Below are 20,406 nucleotides of genomic sequence, written 5' to 3'. Positions count from 1 at the left end.
TATATATATGTGTGTGTGTGTGTATATACACACACACACAAACACACACTGTGGCTAATAGCCACTGATGGACCTCTGCTCCATATTTTTATCTAACCCCCTCTTGAAGCTGGCTATGCCTGTAGCCGCCACCACCTCCTGTGGCAGTGAATTCCACATGTTAATCACCCTTTGGGTGAAGAAGTACCTCCTTTTATCCGTTCTAACCCGATTCCTATAGTTTCGTAGTATGTTCACAAAGTCCAGCATCTCTTAAAGCAACAAAAATGTCTATTCTCATTACAAAAAAGTTCAGGTTCCAACAATGCCATAAATAGGCACGCAACGGACTGCGCAAATGCGCTGCCCATCGCCATGCCCTTCTTTTGCAAGAAATATTGATCGCAATGTCTAAAAGAATTTTTTTCTCGACAATTAAGTCCACCCTATCCCTGTCTCCTGATCTGCTCCTTTGCCAGGGACCAAAAAGATTACAGCGAGTCTAAAGTATATATTTGGTGGCTACCTAATAATACTACTAAAAAGAGAGTCTTACCGTGACCTTGCACAGCTTTACCTCACCTGCCAATTTTGCCTCATTTGCCATGGTCATCAGAGCAGAGCACGTGACCGATGTCAGACCATGAGTAAGTTCCTGAGGACAGAAATAGCCCTTCAAATGCTCTGGTCCCACACTTCTTAAAAATCAGTGTCAGCGCTTTTGAGTTGGACCCAGAAACAAATCTTATTGAAATTTAAAAACTACTGTTCCATTAATCAATCAAGAGGTTTTTAACTCACTGAAAATCCTAAAGATGCTTTCCTGGGGGTAAGTCCCACTGACTACACCTGAGTAAGAGTCTGAGTAGATCTAATATTGATCTCTAATGTTTGCCTCAGGAAAAAAAAAATTGAAAACTTCAGAGCAAATAACTTTTTCTATTTTTTCCATTTCCCCTATTGAAACTCCTGTGAAATATTTTGTCCTCTGAAATGAGTAACATCTTTTAATACAAGGTTTTATCAATTTAAAATGTATTGTATACAGTTTTTTATTTAACAGAACCTACAAACTGAGAGTGGCGCAGAGTGGTAAAGCTGCAGTACTGCAGTCCGAGCTCTCTGCTCACAACTTGAGTTCGATTCCGGTGGAAGCTGGGTTCAGGTAGCTGGCTCAAGGTTGACTCAGCCTTCCATCCTTCTGTGCTCGGTAAAATGAATATCCAGCTTGCTGGGGGTGGGGGGAGTGTAGATGACTGAAGAAGGAAATGGCAAACCACCCTGTAAAAATCTGCTGTGAAAATGTCATGATGTGACGTTTCCCCAGAGTCAGAAATGACTGATGCTTGCACAGGGGACTACCTTTACCTTTAGAAACTGAGAGAAAGATAATTTGTGCGCATATTTTCTGTGTGTGCATAACCTTTTCAGTGTTATAAACTGATATCCAACTAATGCTGCTGGTAGCATTATAACCGTATTAGACAGTTTTTGTCCAAATAATACACATTTTTTTCACATACTACAAAAACTTGTTTTCCGTTTTTAAACTTTTGTCCTTCCTACCTCTCAGATAGCAAAAATATTTATGCAAAGATATAGAATGCAGAAGTTTGCAGCTCTTAATATTGGGCTCATTCTCCAAGTTGCTTGTATAAAACCAAGACATTTCTATTTTTAAATTTCATGCGCATGCCAAATTATAACATTTCATAATGTAACTAAATGAAGGGATTTTCTTCTTTAAATAACCAACTGATTCCTTTGAGTATTTGTAAGTTTAAAGTTTTTAACAGTTAAGAGGAGAAATAAGAAAACAAGTAACAGAATTTGAAAAATTAGCATTAACTGGAGAAGGAAACATTTTGTAATATGTTTCATCTCTGTTTAGATTTAGACAGCAGTCAGGAGAAAAAAATCATTAAAAAGACTAGGGATTTGGAATCTGTCATTAAACCCGAGTTATGGATATCAGCACTGAAAAGTGGTTTAAAATTTTCGGTAAATATCACAAAGAGAGTGTGATCAAAATGTTTTATTAGCTTATCTAACTCTCATAAATTCGCTAAAATTAATGAAGGGGTTAAATGTGATTGCTGGATTTGTGGAGTTGCTGACACAAATGTATATACCTAGTAGAGATGAAGTAGAGCCAAAGAATATTGGGAAATTATTTTCCTGCTGAGCAGAGCTTTTTTGAGCAAGAACGCAGCTCTAGCTGGCTTGGTGTCATGCAAATGAGTTCCTGCAAAACGATGGTGATGTCAAGGGATGTGTCAAGTGCCGATATTTCTCAATAAGCAGTCTTTTGTTTTAAATCAAAGCTGTTTTATTGTTAGAAACTCAGGAGCTGTACCAAGGACACAAGCCTTGGGAGTAATGACGTATACACAGTTACACAGTTGCTATATAGGATATCAGCAAAGGTTATCATACAGATGCATACTTGAGTCACGGGTTCAAAGGTTGCTAAACAACTATCTATTTTATTACTAAGGAATTTAGGCTATTAGAAACATCAACCATTCTCACACAATTCTGGGATAAGATAAGAGTTGTCTGTGTGAACCTGTGGGAGAGGCAACTTGAAAGTAATGGCAGCCAGGCTGTAGCAAAAACATCATTGGGCCAGACGGATTTATTACTTGCCCAAAGGTTGTAAATAAGGGGCAAGAAGAAGAGAGCTGGTGACCTGCTCTTTCTCTAGAAGAAAAACATGTTATAGAAATAAGCGTGCTTGACATAATGTGGTATAATATGCAAAAGAGTTCCTGCTGGGCTTTTTCTACAACCCCCCTGCTATTGAGTATCTTTAGAAAGAAAATCTACATAATGAAAGCATTTGTTTTAAATACTGCAAGATTAGTCTTTTCTAGATAGTAGGAAAGGAACACAAAGCCAAATAAAGAGGACTAGTTGGAGAAACTAAAGGAATGTATACAGTTGAGTAAACTAATGTATGCTGCATAGTAAAACATTAGATAAGTTTGATAAATGGAACAGTATTCAGTCTAGAGAGGTGAAATGAACACAGTAACATCTGCATGATTCATTTATAGAACTGAAGATGGGTTTGTGAAGTTTTGTGTCCAACTTGCTTTTTACTGAATAAAATTTTTATTTAAAAAAATTCAGGTAAACATAAGAGAAGCCATGTTGGATCAGGCCAATGGCGCATCCAGTCCAACACTCTGTCACACAGTGGCCAATATATATATACACACACACACTGTGGCTAATAGCCACTGATGGAGCTCTGCTCCATATTTTTATCTAACCCCCTCTTGAAGCTGGCTATGCTTGTAGCTGCCACCACCTCCTGTGGCAGTGAATTCCACATGTTAATCACCCTTTAGGTGAAGAAGTACTTCCTTCTATCCATTTTAACCTGATTGCTCAGCAATTTCATTGAATGCCCATGAGTTTTTGTATTGTGAGAAAGGGAGAAAAGTATTTCTTTACTTTCTCCATCTTTTATTGAGAAGCAATAAAAGCCCTGCATGATTTGCTCATGAAGATTAGGTATCCTTCTAGGTGCAGAAATACCTCTTGGATTTAAAAGTTGTATATATTTAAAGCATACTTAGCTTGTCTTTAAAAGCATTTCACTCATTCATAAAAAGAAAATATTTCACAGGAGTTTTATTTTAGTGCTCCCCAAAATTTGCAATTTTTCCATTAGGAAAAAAGGGAGAAAGGCCTTGGGGACTCCCTCCTCCAGTTTTCCAGGTCTTCACATCTCTAGAAGCAAGTATTAAAAGGTTTTCCTAGACAGTATTTCTTTAGGCTGCAGTGATATTTGAAAGAGAGAGGGAAGATTGTTGCATATTTCACTATACTCTAATACAGGGGTAGCCAAACTGTGGCTCGGGAGCCACATGTGGCTGTCTCACACATATTGACTGATAACAGTAGGCCATTCTGGGGTGGCTTGGAGGTGTCCCAAATTGGGACAGCCCAGAACGAGCCGCCCTGGAGCCTTCCCATGCTCACCCGCATGCTGCTCGCCTCCAGTCTGCGTGGTTGCTGGGTGCCTCCACCCGGGAAGGCGACCCGGAAGTCGGATTCCTCTATTTTCCCCGGGGGGGGGGGGAAGCGCTGATGCGCACAAGCGCTCCAGCGCTCTGATTGTGTCCTTCAAAAAAAAAAAACCAACCCTGGAAACAGCTTGGGTGGCTTGGCAGCTCCACACCACCAAGCTGCCTCACTTGTGTTGGAAATATGTATCTGTTCTGTATGTCCTTTGCAATATTCTAAAGTTCCAGTCATTATAGGGTTAACACTGTGCCCGATTCCCTATTGTCCGCATGACCTAGGAAGAAGATACCGACTGCTGTCAATCAAGGTCTAGAAGCGGGAAAACCTGTTTTGTCTGTTTGGTCAGTTAGTCAGGTGACTTCCTTTGTTCAGGCAGAGAGTTCAAGAAGAAGGAGGAAGTGTTCCCCATTATTAAGCATGTGGTCTTCTAGTGTGAGGATGTAGTTCTTTAGTGTTTGTTATTTTCACCTCCCAGTACACTTTTCCTATAGTAATAAATATGTTTTTTGCTTTCATGTTAAATGCCTCTCAATGATTATTTGATCCAGCGATCCATCAAACGGTTTGAGATAAAGAAATAGAATTTCAAACAGAATTTCCCTACAACTTGCGCCTTTCCCCTTCCAGACGGCGGGGAGGCAACTGACGGCTGGCTCAAAACTTTGCTACCACTTTCAGAGTGGTAGCTTTTTGAGCTGCGTGGAACGGCCGGAAGGACGGGGTGAATGCAGGCTTGGGACGCCCAGCAGATGTTTGAGTGTGGAGGGATTATTTCGGCCGACTTCAGAGGCGTCTCTGAGTCAGCCCAAAGTGCCGGTCTGTAATCAGCCATTGTGTGGCTCTTAAAGCCCCCACTGCCTTGTCTGCTGGCTTGGAGAAGGCATTTGTCTCTTTAAATCGCTTCTCCAAGCAAAGCCAGCCAGCAGTTTGGAGAATGCATCTGAAGATGCTTTCTTTCCCTCCCTCCCTTTCTCAAACATCTGACATTCATGTCTTGCGGCTCTCAAACATCTGACATTTATTCTATGTGGCTCTTACATTAAGCACGTTTGGCCACCTCTGGTCTAATATATTATTTCTGTTTGTGGATTTAAAAACTATTGTTTTCATGGAGGAGTATCAGATTACTTTACAATTATGAAATGAAGAAGGCTCCACCATATGTTTTGAAGTCTGTATAAACTGGCCAGTGGAATTACTTGCAAGGTTTCTTATACAGAATTTTTGCTGTATTTATATTTCTAAATGAAAGCAATGTTGCTGCTTTTCTGTTTTGCCTTTCCACATGATTGCTAAAGGCAGTTTAAGTACTAATCTTACAGTAACAATGCAACAAATGTTAAATTCCAGTAAATGTATTAGATACAAATACAATCAAAGCTACAGCAAAACCGACAGCTATAAACCAGCACCATTCAGAAAAACAACCCCACAGGAAAATAGGGTAGTTTTGATTTTGTCTTTTAGACAACATCATTGGAAAGATATTGGGTTAACTGTTTGAAATAACAAGTCATTTGTTAAAAGTTTATGATGCATTTTGTATTGGATGGAGAGACTTGAGCACAGAACATGTTAACAATTATTTGTATTGAAACAGATTCCAGGCAGAAGCAAAGTTACTGTTCCTTATTTTGAGTTCTTGTCAAGATTCACTAAGCCCATCAGGATCCTTTGCACAAAGTAAGAACTTCTTATGTGATGCAGATATTCTTAAATTTTGATTGTGGATATTTCCTGGTAGTCTGCTATAACATCTGGATCGAGGCGGCGTGGCGGTGCTGATACTGCTAGATCTGTTGGCCGCATTTGATACAGTCGATCATCAGCTACTGGCCCGCCGGCTCGCCGACGCAGGGATTAGGGGATTGGCCTTACAGTGGCTTTCCTCCTTCCTTGATGGACAGGGACAAAGGGTGGCCATTGGGGGGAGCAGTCCCGGAGGCATCCACTAGTGTGTGGGGTGCCACAAGGGGCAGTTCTCTCCCCGATGCTATTTAACATCTATATGCGCCCCCTTGCCCAGATTGCCCGGAGGTTTGGGCTTGGGTGCCATCAATATGCTGATGACAACCAGCTCTATCTACTAATGGACGGCCGGCCTGAGTCCGTCCCAGAAAACCTGGACCTAGCACTACAAGCCGTGGCAGGTTGGCTCAGACTGAGCGGGCTGAAGTTGAATCCAACGAAGACAGAGGTCCTTTGCTTAGGTCGCGGTTCCCTGGGAAGGGAAATCCCCTTGCCGGTTCTTGACGGTGTGCAGCTTAAAGCAGCCCATAAGGTCAAGAGCCTGGGGGTTCTTCTGGAGCCTTCATTATCAATGGAGGCACAGATAGCGGCCGCTGCCAAGTCCGCGTTCTTTCATCTTCGACGGGCGAAGCAGTTGGCCCCCTTCCTGGAGCGCTGTGACCTAGCAATGGTGATCCATGCTACGGTCACCTTGAGACTGGACTACTGCAACGCCCTCTACATGGGGCTGCCCTTGTGCCGAACTCGGCGGCTGCAGCTGGTGCAGAATGCGGTGGCTAGGCTGTTGCTGGGGCTCCCAAGGTGGGAGCACATACAGCCGGGGCTGCGCGGGCTGCACTGGCTGCCAGTGGCATACCGAGTTCGCTACAAGGTGCTGGTCATTACCTTTAAAGCCCTATATGGCCGAGGACTTACCTACCTGAGGGACCGTCTCTCCCCATATGAGCCCCAGAGAGTGCTGAGGTCAGCTGGAAAAAACCAGCTGAATGTCCCTGGGCCAAGGGAGGCCAGATTGAAGGCCGCCCGGGATCGGGCCTTCTCTGTCGCAGCTCCACTGCTGTGGAATCAACTCCCTGAGGAGGTGCGGGCCCTACGATGTTTAGATCAATTCCGTAGGGCCTGTAAGACCCACCTTTTCAAGATGGCCTTCAACTAGCGACAAAGCTAGGAAATGCTGCTGAAAATGCTTTTAATCACTGAATTCCACTGAAGATCTAATGTTTATAACGCCACATTGTTAAATGTTAATTTTAATAATTTATAATTTGTTTTAACCATGTTTTTTATAAGTATAACTGATGTATAGTGCATTTTATGTTGTGAGCCGCCCTGAGCCTGCTTCGGCGGGGAGGGCGGGATAGAAATAAAAAATTATTATTATTATTATTATTATTATTATTATTATTATTATTATTATTATTATTATTATTATTATTATTATTACATGGATGACCTAGGATGTCTTTGGCCCTGGTTAATATCTAAATGGATGACAGAAAAGGTAGGAAACCCCTGGATAACAGAAAAAAGAGGGTACCAAGTACCAGAAGTCTGAGAGTAATTATAGAATAATTGTAGAAAGGAATATTGAAGGAGCATATATAATTCAAGAATTACAACAGTGTGAAAAATAGTTGTAATTACAAAATACCATAATATGCCCACAATAGCAATAAATAGAAATGCTACCAAGACTTTTTTTTAACAATGATAACGATGACAATTATATATAATTACAATGGCATATTCAAAAATTTAGCAAGTAGGAAAAAGCATACAGCAAAATGGCACATCTGCAAGGAATTTATGAACTAGAAACAGACACACAAAACTAAATTCCTGTTTTAATGTATGACTCTTCATTAGTCATGAACGATCTTGTGCAAGTTAATTTAGAAGACAGAAGTTCAGAAGTGAATTTATATATGATATCCAGTCAGGCGATGGACCTGGTGTCATCCATGGCGACTCTAGGACTCTCCCAAATTGTTACAACGCCCACTCACCAGGCAGGGCACATGTTAGACTTGGTCTTCGCGGCGGGAGTTTTAGTGGACAATATTACTGCTGAAGCAGTGCCATGGTCAGATGACTACGCCCTCAAGGCTTGTGTGGATGTCCCACCCCAGGCCCGTTTAGGCGGCGAGCGTATTTTAGCTCACCTACGGAGCCAGATGGATCTGGAACGGTTCCAGATGGCTCTACGGGATCCCTGGCCTCCTGGTGATTCCTTGGATGACCTGACAGAGTCTTGGAATGACAGACTCTCCAGAGCCATTGATGAGATTGCACCTCGGTGTACTCTGTGCCCTCGCCCAAAGCCGGCACCTTGGTATAACCAGGAGTTGCGGCAATTAAAGCTGCAGACGACTAGAGAGGCAATGGCGGCGTACTCGAGACAAAGCGACTAGAACATCTTATAGAGAGTTTATGAGGTCCTAGAGATGGCAGTCAAAGCCACAAAGAAAACATACTTTGCGGCTAAGATTGCGTCTGAGATTTCGCGCCCGGCACAATTGTTCAATACAATTCGAACTCTTACAACACTGCCACAATTCTAAGGAATTGGAGATTGGCTGTGAGGCTTTTGCAAATTTCTTTGCAGATAAGATTGTGTCGCTCCGCCACGACCTCCCTGCCACATTGGAGACAGTATGTGAACTCGAGGCCCCGTGCCCGTCTTCTGATTGTGTTCTGGATTGTTTCAATACTCTCAGCCTAGAGGAAGTTGACAGGATCCTCTTGTCTGCACGCCCTACAACTTGTGATTTGGACCCTTGCCCCTCCTGGCTTATGAAAGCTTACCAGAGGGAGCTCAGATATCCTGTACGGGATATCGAGAATAGATCCCTTATGGAAGGGCGTTTTCCAGCACCTCTTAAGAAGATATTGGATTTATATCCCGTCCTCCACTCCGAAGAGTCTCAGAGCGGCTAACAATCTCCTTTACCTTCCTCCCCCACAACAGACACCCTGTGAGGTGGGTGGGGCTGGAGAGGGCTCTCACAGCAGCTGCCCTTTCAAGGACAACCTCTGCCAGAGCTATGGCTGACCCAAGGCCATGCCAGCAGGTGCAGGTGGAGGAGTGGGGAATCAAACCCGGTTCTCCCAGATAAGAGTCCATGCACTTAACCACTACACCAAACTGGCTCTCTTAAAGACACGGTGGTCCGCCCTCTCCTGAAAAAATTGACGCTAGATCCGGCTGAATTGGCACATTATTGGCCGGTCTCGAATTTACCCTTTTGGGGTAAAATTATTGAGAGGGCAGTGGCATTGCAGTTACAGAGTTTTCTGGAAGATGCTTCCGTTCTCGATCCCCATCAGTCCGGCCATGGGATGGAGACAGTGCTGGTTGCTCTAGTGGATGACCTTCAGCAGCATCTGGACCGAGGCAGCTCGGCGGTACTGATGTTGTTAGACCTATCGGCAGCGTTTGATATGGTCAACCATCGGTTGCTGACTTGCCGTCTCGCCGACGCGGGGATTCAGGGGTTGGCCTTACAATGGCTTTCCTCTTTCCTTAATGGTCGGGGGCAAAGGGTGGCGATTGGGGGTGAACTGTTCCGGAAACACACGCTTGATTGTGGGGTGCCTCAGGGGGCGGTACTTTCCCCGATGTTGTTTAACATCTACATGCACTCCCTTGCCCAGATTGCCCGGAGGTATGGGTTGGGTTGTCACCAGTATGCTGATGACACCCAGCTCTATCTACTAATGGATGGCCAGCCTGACTGTGTCCCAGAAAATCTGGACCTGGCGTTACAAGCTGTGGCTAGATGGCTTAGGCTGAGTAGATTGAAACTAAATCCAGCGAAGACAGAGGTCCTTTGTTTGAGTCGACATGGTCCGGGAAGGGAAATTCCCCTACCAGCCTTTGATGGTGTGCCACTGACAATGGCACACAGGGTCAAGAGCTTGGGGGCACTACTGGAGCCTGCCCTGACAATGGAGGCCCAGATAGCAGCCACTGCTAAGTCCGCATTCTTTCATCTTAGGTGGGTGAGGCAGCTGGCCCCTTTCCTGGAGCATGGCGATCTGGCAACAGTGATCCATGCAACGGTCACCTCGAGGTTGGACTACTGTAATGCCCTCTACATGGGGCTGCCCCTGTGCCGAACCCAGAAGTTGCAGCTAGTGCAGATTGCTACCGTCTGGCTGTTATTAGGGATCCCCAGATGGGAGCACATTCAGCCAGGGCTCCGGGGACTGCATTGGCTGCCAATAATATACTGGGTTCGGTACAAGGTACTGGTTATCACCTTTAAAGCCCTATATGGCCTAGGACGTACCTACCTTAGGGACCGTCTCTCCCCACATGATCCCCAGAGAGTGCTTAGAGCTGGTTCCCAAAATCTTCTAGTAATCCCCAGGCCAAAGGAGGCCCATCTGAAGTCAACCAGGGATAGGGCCTTTTCAATTACAGCCCCCTGTTGGTGGAATTAGCTACCGGAAGAGGTGAGGGCCTTGCGGAACCTTGGGCAGTTCCGCAAGGCCTGTAAGACAGTCCTCTTCTGGTTGGCATATAACTGACTGGTACCTAAAAACTGTGAAGGAAGGTTGTAGAATAGCACCGCACTGTTAGATCGTTTTCTTGTTTTCTTGTTTTAACTGCTGTAAATTATTCAATGCATTTTAATATTTATTAATCTTATTGTTTTGAATTTTATGTTGTAAGCCGCCCTGAGCCCGCCTCGGTGGGGAGGGCGGGATATAAATCGAATAAATAAAAATAGAATAAGATAAAAAATAGAACACTTATTATGGCTTCAGTCTTCATCCCCCTTGCACTGGTAAATTTGAAAGCCTGTTGCAAACAGTTGTAGATAGATAATGAATTCTAACCCAATTAAAGCAAATCATGAATTTTAAACATTTTAAATATAAATTTATATACCAGAGACTTAAACTCTAAATTCATAGTGCTGTGTAGCTTCCAAAACAAACCTGTAAGAAGATTTATAAACATAGAATCATAGAATAGAATCACTGTATAACAAAATGATATAAGAAACAGGTAACAAACTCATGACAACTTATGGTGTAGCTCATATCCAAAGGGCAACTTTTGTAAATGTTGTATACATAAAAAGATTGCTGCTTAAGAGGAAATAAGTGGGGAAGAGCATTGCTACAATACATTAACAAGACTGCAATAGAGTAATTAAGTGACCAGAGGCCAAAAATATTTAAGAGAAAACCCAGTCAATGATCAAAAAATAACATAAAAATAATTGTAGAAAAAAATTAACTATCGAAAAAAATTACTAAGCCTGGTTAAACTAGAAAATATACCGACAGGAGACAACACCTTTAAGACTAAATAAACTTATTCCAGCAAGGCTTTAGGACGAGTGTGCTGAACTCGTTTATTATGAGGGCTGGATTTGACATAGATGGGACTTTGTGGAACCAAGCCATGCATATCGTAAAATGTAATGCTGGGTAGCATAATCATCTTTATAAAGGATACAGATAAATACAATTAAAGATATTATTTTTTTATTTAAAATGTAAACATACTCAGAGCTTTTTTTTGTAACAGGAACTCCTTTGCATATTAGGACACACACCCTGATGTAGCCAATCCTCCAAGAGCTTACAGGGCTCTTATTACAGGGCCTACTGTGAGCTCTTGGAGGATTGGCTACATCAGGGGCGTGTGACCTCATACCTAATATGCTCTGAACCTAGGAAAATATGAAATGGCTGGGCACTGCAAGCTTCTCCTCCGACCCGACCCCCATCTACTCAGATTGGCAATGTAATATCCAGTGTGATATTCCCCTTTGACTGTGGATTCCCCGGTTAGAGTATTCATTGGGCACCAGTTCTCAGGTCCATTCAGCAGAGACAAGCTGGCTCAAAGCATCAACCCTTTATTTCCAAGCAGCTTCAATTGGCCATAAACACTGCAGAAAGTGAAACTGCCTTAGCTCCACTCCATTGAAATACATTGCAGCACAAAGTTGCAAGGACAACACAGAATGGATTTTCCATTAAGGTCTCTGGGTGCAGCTTTGAAGCCCATAAGCCGGAAAAAAAACTAGTCAGAAGGAGCTGGGATTGTTGTTGGTAGTTTCAAAGGGTGAGCACAGGAGGGGGAGGAAGGGGGAGGAAATTGCTGTGGGCCTGATTGAAGCTCTGGGTGGGCAGGTTGTGTCCCACGGGCTGGGAGTTTGACAGCTGTGCTTTAGGAAATCAGAGCTCACTTCACGAGACACATATGCCTCTTTTTTTGTCTTGCTTCTATCTGCAGCGTATCAATCGTTTGTTTATTTCAGGAGCAGGCTTTGTAGATCAGTAACATTATTTGCAATTAATTTTTATTTATTTATCCATAAGGTGGCATAGTGCTGGAGATAGCCGCTCGAGGACATTAAGTCAGCTGGAATGCCTCTTACGGGAGAAGGTACATCAGTGCTTCAATTATAATGTTATGTTTTGTGATATCACCGTGATAACGTTGCACAGTTACAGAAGGGAACTATCCGGCATTGCTTGTATGTGTGCTCTCTAAAAAGATATTCCTCTGCTAACCTGATACAAATTTCTATCGCATGCGGCTGTGATGTGTTTGATATGAACATACAACTTGGTGTAGTAGTTAAGTGTAGTTTCGTGTAGTGGTTAACTGAGCAGACTCTTATCTGGGAGAACCAGGTTTGATTCCCCCCTCCTCCACTTGCACCTGCTGGAATGGCCTTGGGTCAGCCACAGCTCTCTTATCTGGGAGAACTGGGTTTGATTCCCCACTCCTCTGCTCGCAGCTGCTGGAATGGCCTCGGGTCAGCCATTGTAGCGGGAAAACCCTGTTTATACGTTACCAATTTCAGTTGGATCAATCACAGAGGCAGCCGAGGCGAAATCAGGAAAACAGCTTTCTTTCATTTAACGTGTACATGGGCCCTGCACACGGGCTGCAGACCTGAGAGTCTGAGCCCTGGACACCAAAAATTCACAGCTTTTATATCATTTTGACAGTACTGATACCTTTATGGTACGGTGGCAACACTTCCCCATATTTACCATCATTACCACCCCATTATACAGTACCCATGTCATATGATATGTCCTACTTCCTGATGTGGTTCATGGCTCTTACCATCAGTTCAAATAAAGGAGTTTCTCGGATCTACTCACTGTACTCAGCTATGACTGTTTAATTGTTCCTCATTCGAACATCCCCTACATAGCAACATTGGTGCAGTAGAAAACATCATTTAACAATAACTTAACTCATACAAGAATAGTAGGTTACGCCATATAAGGCCTTCCGATAAGCAGGAACAGGGACTTTCCACGAGCCTGCCTCGTGCACAGCAGGAGCCTGTTTCCTTTGCAGTAAACAACTGTGGTTAGATGTGTTGCAACTGACTGATTCTTAGCTTGCACGGTTCAGTTCCTCTTTCCTTTCTGCTGAAGCCCAAGCTATTTATTTAATGCTAAAAGCCATCTGTGTTTGCTTTATCAAAGCCTGCGTTTCTGCTTCATACATTGATTATAGGTTATCAATTTATTTATCTTGGCCTCCTGCCACAACATAGCTCTCTTATCTGGGAGAACCGAGTTTGATTCCCCATTCCTCCACTTGCACCTGCTGGAACGGCCTTGGGTCAGCCACAGCTCTCTTATCTTGGAGAACCGGGTTTGATTCCCCACTCCTCTGCTCGCAGCTGCTGGAATGGCCTCGGGTCAGCGATAGCTCTCTTATCTGGGAGAACCGGGTTTGATTCCCCACTCCTCCACTTGCAGCTGCTGGAATGGCCTTGGGTCAGCCATAGCTCTCACAGAGCTTTCCTTGAAAGGGCAGCTTCTGTGAGAGCTCTCTCAGCCTCCCCTACCTCACAGGGTGTTTGTTGTGGGGGAGGAAGATAAAGGAGATTGTGAGCCGCTCTGAGACTTTGAGATTCAGAGTGGAAGGCGGGATATAAATCCAATATCATCATCTTCTTTCTCCATTAACTATATTTTGAATTAATACGAACTTGCTGCTTCTTACCAGATTTCCTCTTTTAGCTTATAGAACCACAGGCTAGAAAAGGCCAGATCTCTTTAACTAGGCAGGGATCCACTAATCTTACTGGTTTTCATTGTCTCTCATTATTTCTGGTTGCTGGCAACCTTGTCTGAGTTATTTAGCTTACATAGCAAACTTGGAAGAAGGGATAGATCTTGCTTCATGTTAGTCTTTGAAACAAGGAGAGGCAGTGTGTTCTTGCTTCTTCTGACTTTCCCCTCTGCTTTGTAGGAAGTAATAGATTAGCCATGTTCTACATATCCTGTAAGAACTGAGGAGAGGGATCTTATCAATTTCTTCTGGGCATCTGGGGACAGGAAATTCACTGAGGAGGATTTGTGGTCACTGCTGCCAGCTGTGTTTGTGGTTTCTTTATAACGGGCACTGGTCATAAGGCAGTGTTGAGAAAAATTCCAGGCCTGATACCTGTTAGGAAGTCCCACCCCCCACCCGAGAAGTTGCCTCTATGCAGTAGTTTCCAACTATAGTACAAAATTGATTGGCTGCTGATGAAGATGAAGAAGATGATAGGGTTGCCAATCCCCAGGTGGGAGCAGGGGATCCCCCGGTTTGGAGGCCCTCCCCCTGCTTCAGGGTCATCAGAAAGGGGGGGGGGGAGGGAAATGTCTTCTGGGAACTCTGTTATTCCCTATGGAGATTTATTCCCATAGAAAATTATGGAGAATTGATCCGCGGGTATCTGGGGCTGTGGGGGGGGCTGTATTTTGGGGTAGAGGCACCAAATTTTCTGTATAGCTTCTAGTGCCTCTCCCCAAAATACCCCCCAAGTTTCAAAAAGATTGGGCCAGGGGGCCCAATTCTATGAGCCCCAAAAGGAGGTGCCCCTATCCTTCATTATTTCCTATGGAAGGAAGGAATTGAAAAGGTGTGCTGTCCCTTTAAATGTGATGGCCAGAACTCCCTTTGGAGTTCAATTATGCTAAGTAAATATGTCCTTGAAAATTGGCTGACACCTCCATCCCCCAATTTAACAGCTTTCATTTTGAGGAAAACACTGGATTTGTCTAGTATCATTTATATTCCACAGAACAAAGATGCCTAGCATTTTGAAACTAATTTCTAAGTTCTGAAATAGCACCTTCAGTTTTCTTAAGTGTTCTTTACAGAGAAAACTGCCTTCATGTTATTCAATTCATATGGAGTATTACTTTCTCATATTTCAGAGAATTTTTGAAGTTTGGTTTTATTTTTCTTTGCACTTGTGAAAGATGAAAAATTGCAGCTGCTTTTGATGCATTTTGACCGCAGACTGTATCAACATTTACTTTTTATTTTAACATTAATCCTTTCCAAACATTGCATAGATATCCAAGAAGCTGAAACATTTTATCAAGACTTGTAGACTGTTTGACTACAATCAAAATGGGCAGATCCAGAGGCATGAGCTGAGACGAATTCTTGAGGTCAATTGTTTCAAGATGACGGACTGTGAGTTCGATAAGTAAGTACAGCAGAATTAGGGATTAGAGCTATTGAAAAGGATTAGAGATATCTTTTTCAGCATATCTTTTCTAACTGAGCAGTTTAAAGCTTACAGTGTAAGATTCCTCTCAGTTATCAAATTTTATAAAAGATAGAGGGTTGCTTTAAGATACAATGTAAAACTCCATGCCCAGATTTTATTACACTATACATACATGCCAATGTCTGGGTGAGGGATGCATATTGTAATAACATGGAATAGGGCAAGTTACACAATAAAAGAAGAAAGTGCCTCATGAGGGTAGAGTTATCAGTAGTTACTTCATGACTTCTTAAATGTTTAGTTTCTAGGAATGGGCATGAACTGGGAAAGTTCAGTTTATGGTTCATGGACAGTCACTAAGTAAAAACGCTTCATACAAATTGAACTGGTTTGTAGAATCTGTGATGTGGTAGAATGCCCCCCCCCCCAGCATGCTTCTTGGACAGCAGGGAGAAGAAAGTCAACAAGAGATTCCCTGTGAGTTTGGTGTATTCACAGGGGATCTCTAGCTGACTCTCCTCTACTTACTGTCCAAGTTTGGTGAGGACTGAATTTATGGGGTCTAAGTTATGGCCCAGCAAAGAAATCGCCCCCGGGAAACTGCTTTATGGGGAAATGACAGGCACAAGTTCAAGAGATTCAGGAGTGTATAGAATGCCGCCTCTCAGCTGCTAGAGACACCAAATTCACAGCACATCTCTATCTGCCCTCCAAGTTTGATGAGGACTGGATTTACAGGGTCCAAGTTAAGGCCACCCAAAGAAGGTGCCCCAACCTCCATTGTTTCCAATGGAGGAAAAAACCACACAAAAAGCAAGGGCAATAGAAATCCAGCAGAACAGAAACAAAGTCCCCAAGAATCTCTGCAGTAGCAACTGAAGGTGGGGGACATTTTTGCCAACTCAGCATAACAAGTACAATATTATGGGACTACCTGAGACCCAAACCAGAGAGCAACAATATATGTGGACATGGTGGCATGAAGCCCTGAGATGTATGTAGACACGTTGGTTTGAAGCCCTGAGTCCACCTTATATCCAAACCCAAACCGATGTGCAATGAAAAATGTAGATGTGGTTGCCTGAAGTCTTGAAAGGTATGTAGATGTGGTAGCTTGAAGAAGCCTTGACATCCAAAGCCTGAAGGGTGCAACAACGTATATATAGTATGTCACAGAAGTGAGTACACCCCCTCACATTTTGTAAATATTTAAGTATATCTTTTCATGTGACAACACTGAAGAAATGACACTTGGCTACAATGTAAAGTAGTGAGTCTACAGCTTGTATAACAGTGTAAATGTGCTGTCCCCTCAAAATTACGCAACACACAGCCATTAATGTCTAAACTACTGGCAACAAAAGTGAGTACACCCCTAAGTGATAATGTCCAAATGGGGCCCAAAGTGTCGATATTTTGTATGGCCACCATTATTTTCCAGCACTGCCTTATCCCTCTTTGGCTTAGAGTGTACCAAAGCTTCACAGGTTGCCACTGGAGTCCTCTTCCACTCCTCCATGACAACGTCACGTAGCTGGTGGATGTTAGAGACCTCGCGCACCTCCACCTTCTGTTTCAGGATGCCCCACAGATGCTCAATAGGGTTTAGGTCTGGAGACATGCTTGACCAGTCCATCACCTTTACCCTCAGCTTCTTTAGCAAGGCAGTGGTCATTTTGGAGGTGTGTTTGGGGTCGTTATCATGTTGGAATACTGCCCTGCGGCCCCGTCTCCGAAGGGAGGGGATCATGCTCTGCTTCAGTATGTCACAGTATGTTACGTATTGGAACTGGAGTTTGGCCTTAGGGCCAGCAGATACTTGGCTGAGCTGGAGACCCTAAAACAATAGCCACCTGGATTCAGGAAAAAGGCCCATCAGGGATCGTTAGGTCAGCTATTAACCTATAGTTGTGTGTAATGGGATTATGGTAATGGGATGCAGGAAGGAGGCCCATCAAGGATCATTAGGCCAGCTATTAACCATAGTTGTGTGTAATGGGATGATGGTAATGGGTTTTTGGATGGGGAGGTTTGTATGCCAGACAGTTCTGTTCCTATCTCACTATGCTGAATCACTGAATAAAGAGCTGAACTCACTATCTCTTTGGCGTCCTCATGCTTTAAACCCAGTACATTATACTGGCAACAAAGGTGGGATCCTGGTAAGCGAGGAGCTACAGCCATCGAAACCGCACCATGCATTGCTGCACTCTGCATCCAGCACCGCACAACGCATTGCTGCTGCTGGATGACATGGCTGCCGCTCCAGGACACTTCGATGATTTCAGTGCCACTGGGAATCCTACGCCTCCCACTTCGCTTTCTTCCTGGGGTCTTGGGACATCACGGACGAGGCAAAGAAGCAGACCACCTTCTTCTGTGTCTGTCAACATTCGAGATCGCCCTGGCTCCGGCTGACCTCAAAGACACGCCGTACTGGACCATCTTGAACCAACTTCAAGAGCACTTCACGTCTAAACCCTCCATCATAGTGGCCCACCACGCATTCTACAGAAGGAACCAGGCAGCGGGCAAGTCGATTTCGGCTTTCATTACAGCTCTCCGAAGGGTGGCCCGCCACTGCAATTTCAGCAACTTGGAGGAGGCACTTCGGGACCAGCTAGTACGTGGCCTCAGAAATGAAAGAATCCAACAGAGGCTCCTTGCCAAGAAGGACCCCACGTTCCAGGTCACGATGGAAGAGACCCTCGCTGCAGAGGCAGCAAAGCAGTTCACCGCAGAGGTCTGTCTGCCGCCAAGCCCACCAGTATCCAAGAGGGCCACCACAGCAGCCCACCATATGGAATTGACTGATGAAGTGGAAGAGGTCCTACAGCTGCCCCGACCTACTCGCCACGCCTCACGCCCAACCGCAACACCACTTCATGCTGCAATCTCAACTCCCTACACCAGCTGCGGAGAGCTCCACGAGCGGAGGACCTGCCGGCTCCGAGATGCCAAATGTCGGAACTGTGGTAAGGTCGGCCATATCGCCGGAGTCTGCTGCTCCAAAGCGACCCGAAGGTGACAAACCACACACCAGGAGTCAACGGATGAGATGGAGCTTGTCAGATAGTGCGTGGAAGTTCCGCGGTTGAGTGTGCTGATAAGAGCAGCCTCGAGGAAAAAAGACTACAAAGACACAGTCTTAGTAAGCCAGTTGAAACAGTTGTATTGGGTTGAGCAAAAGAGTGGTTAAAGGCAGTTCCAAAGTAGTCAGTTCACAGTTAGACAGTCCAGCCAGTAGAGAAGTACAAAGTCACAAGTCCAAAGATTAGTCTACACATACCAGGGTCTTTGCCATCATCAATCAAACGGACAGAGTTTCAGTCTGTTCCCAAATAGCTCTCCACGTCTCCAACACTCCTTCCTCTCCATTCACCCAAGGGTGGCCGAGGCAAAGTCTAAGGGCTAGGCTGCTGGTTCTTATGGTAGAGCTGGCCTATCAAGTTACACCCCACTTAACTAGCTTCACATGCCTCTCATTAGCTAGTATAGTTGGAGTTACATAATGTTGCATCAGCAGTTTTTCTCTTAAAGTGCCTGATGCTGTCATTCTCCCCTTATGTAACGACATGTACTATACAGGTTTTGCTCATCATAAAACATTCAGGTTTCTTAACATTCATTTATACATCCATGACTTCACTGTATCATTTTCTAAGCCCCAAAGATACACAACTTTCTTTGTGCTTTATATGGGTTTGCAGTTTGGTAAATACATCAGCGATGTTGGCATTCGTTTCACAGTATTCCAGTGCTATCAGTTTGTCATCTAAACATTGCTTTACATTATGAAAGCGCACATCTGTATGTTTAGACCTGTTCTTAACTCCATGAGAGGTTGCTAACTGGATAGCTGCCTGATTGTCTTCCCTTACAACAATGGGATTCATGTGACATATGCCAAAATCCAACAACAGTTGTTTGAACCAAATGATTTCTGTACACACTGCGCTTAACGCGGCGTATTCTGCCTCGCAGGTGGACAGGGACACATGTTTTTGTTTCAGTGATCTCCACCCAATTAGGGCGCCACCCAGAAAGATAGCCATTCCTGTTGTGGACTGTCTAGTTTTAGGATCGTTAGCGAAACTAGCATCCGCATAGGCGTACATATTAAGATCACCAGTTGGTGTTAGGAATAAACTCCAGTCTATGGTCTGTTTCAGATATCTCAATATGTGTTTGGCTGCTAGCCAATGCATTTGCCTAGGATCTTTAACAGCTCTAGCCAAAACATTAGTGGCCATGGCTATATCCGGTCTGGACCAGTTTGCGAGATATGTCAGACTTCCAATCAGGGATTGATATATACCTTGATCAAACAGTGGACTCTGTTCACATTCAGATTCATTACATGGTAGCATAGGATTTTGTACCCCTTTACACTGTTCCATTTTGAACTGTTTTAGTAATTGGGATATCTTAGCTCTCTGTGATACCTTGTACCCATCATTTACTTTGGCAATTTCTAATCCCACATACTGCCTGATCTCTCCTAGATCTCTTACAGTGAATTTTGCCTTCAGAGCATCAATTGTGTCACTCATAATTTTGGCAGTTTTGCATATCAGTGCCAGATCATCAACAAAGATTAAGATGATGGAACGTTGCTCCCCTGTTCCCTTCATGAACACACAGGGATCTGCAACTCCTTGCTTATAACCCATCATTTTAAGGTTATCCACCAAATGTTGGTTCCATTCGAACCCGGATTGCTTTAAGCCATACAGGGATTTCTTAAGCAACCAGCAAGTGTTTGCATTGTCACCATCACCTGAGACACCTAGGGGTTTTCTCATATATATATTGTGCCTCAGTGGTGCATGTAAGTATGCTGCTTTCACATCAAGGTGCCTAACTAAACATTTCTGCTTGGCAGCCATTGTGAGTGCACAAAACAGTGATGTGGCCTTCAAAGTAGGCGCAAAAGTTTCGTCATAGTCTTGCCCCCCCTGTAAAAAACCTTGGGCTACAAGCCTGGCCTTGTACTGAGTAGTACCATCTATGCCAGCTTTCAGCTTATACACCCATTTGCACCCTATGAGTCTCTGACCGATAGGTAGAGTCGTTTCCTCATAGACGTGCTGGCTTCGCAGGGACTCTAGTTCAGACTTCATTGCAGCGCGCC

General features: G+C 44.0%; 1 protein-coding gene across 1 annotated transcript in view; it reads left to right on the top strand.

The window, feature by feature from the left end:
* Positions 1 to 20,406, top strand: part of EFCAB6 (EF-hand calcium binding domain 6) — a 268,908-nt gene that overhangs the window by 18,934 nt on the left and 229,568 nt on the right. The window contains exons 4-6 of the mRNA XM_060258537.1: positions 5,618 to 5,700; positions 12,112 to 12,178; positions 15,112 to 15,248. Of these exons, the coding sequence (XP_060114520.1) occupies positions 5,618 to 5,700; positions 12,112 to 12,178; positions 15,112 to 15,248 (287 nt within the window). The remainder of the gene's footprint in view (positions 1 to 5,617; positions 5,701 to 12,111; positions 12,179 to 15,111; positions 15,249 to 20,406) is intronic.

This window comes from Heteronotia binoei, chromosome 17 (genome assembly GCF_032191835.1).
Source record: "Heteronotia binoei isolate CCM8104 ecotype False Entrance Well chromosome 17, APGP_CSIRO_Hbin_v1, whole genome shotgun sequence".
Taxonomy (NCBI): domain Eukaryota; kingdom Metazoa; phylum Chordata; class Lepidosauria; order Squamata; family Gekkonidae; genus Heteronotia; species Heteronotia binoei.
Note: the sequence above shows the minus strand (reverse complement) of the source record. Positions and strands in the feature narration are given on the sequence as shown.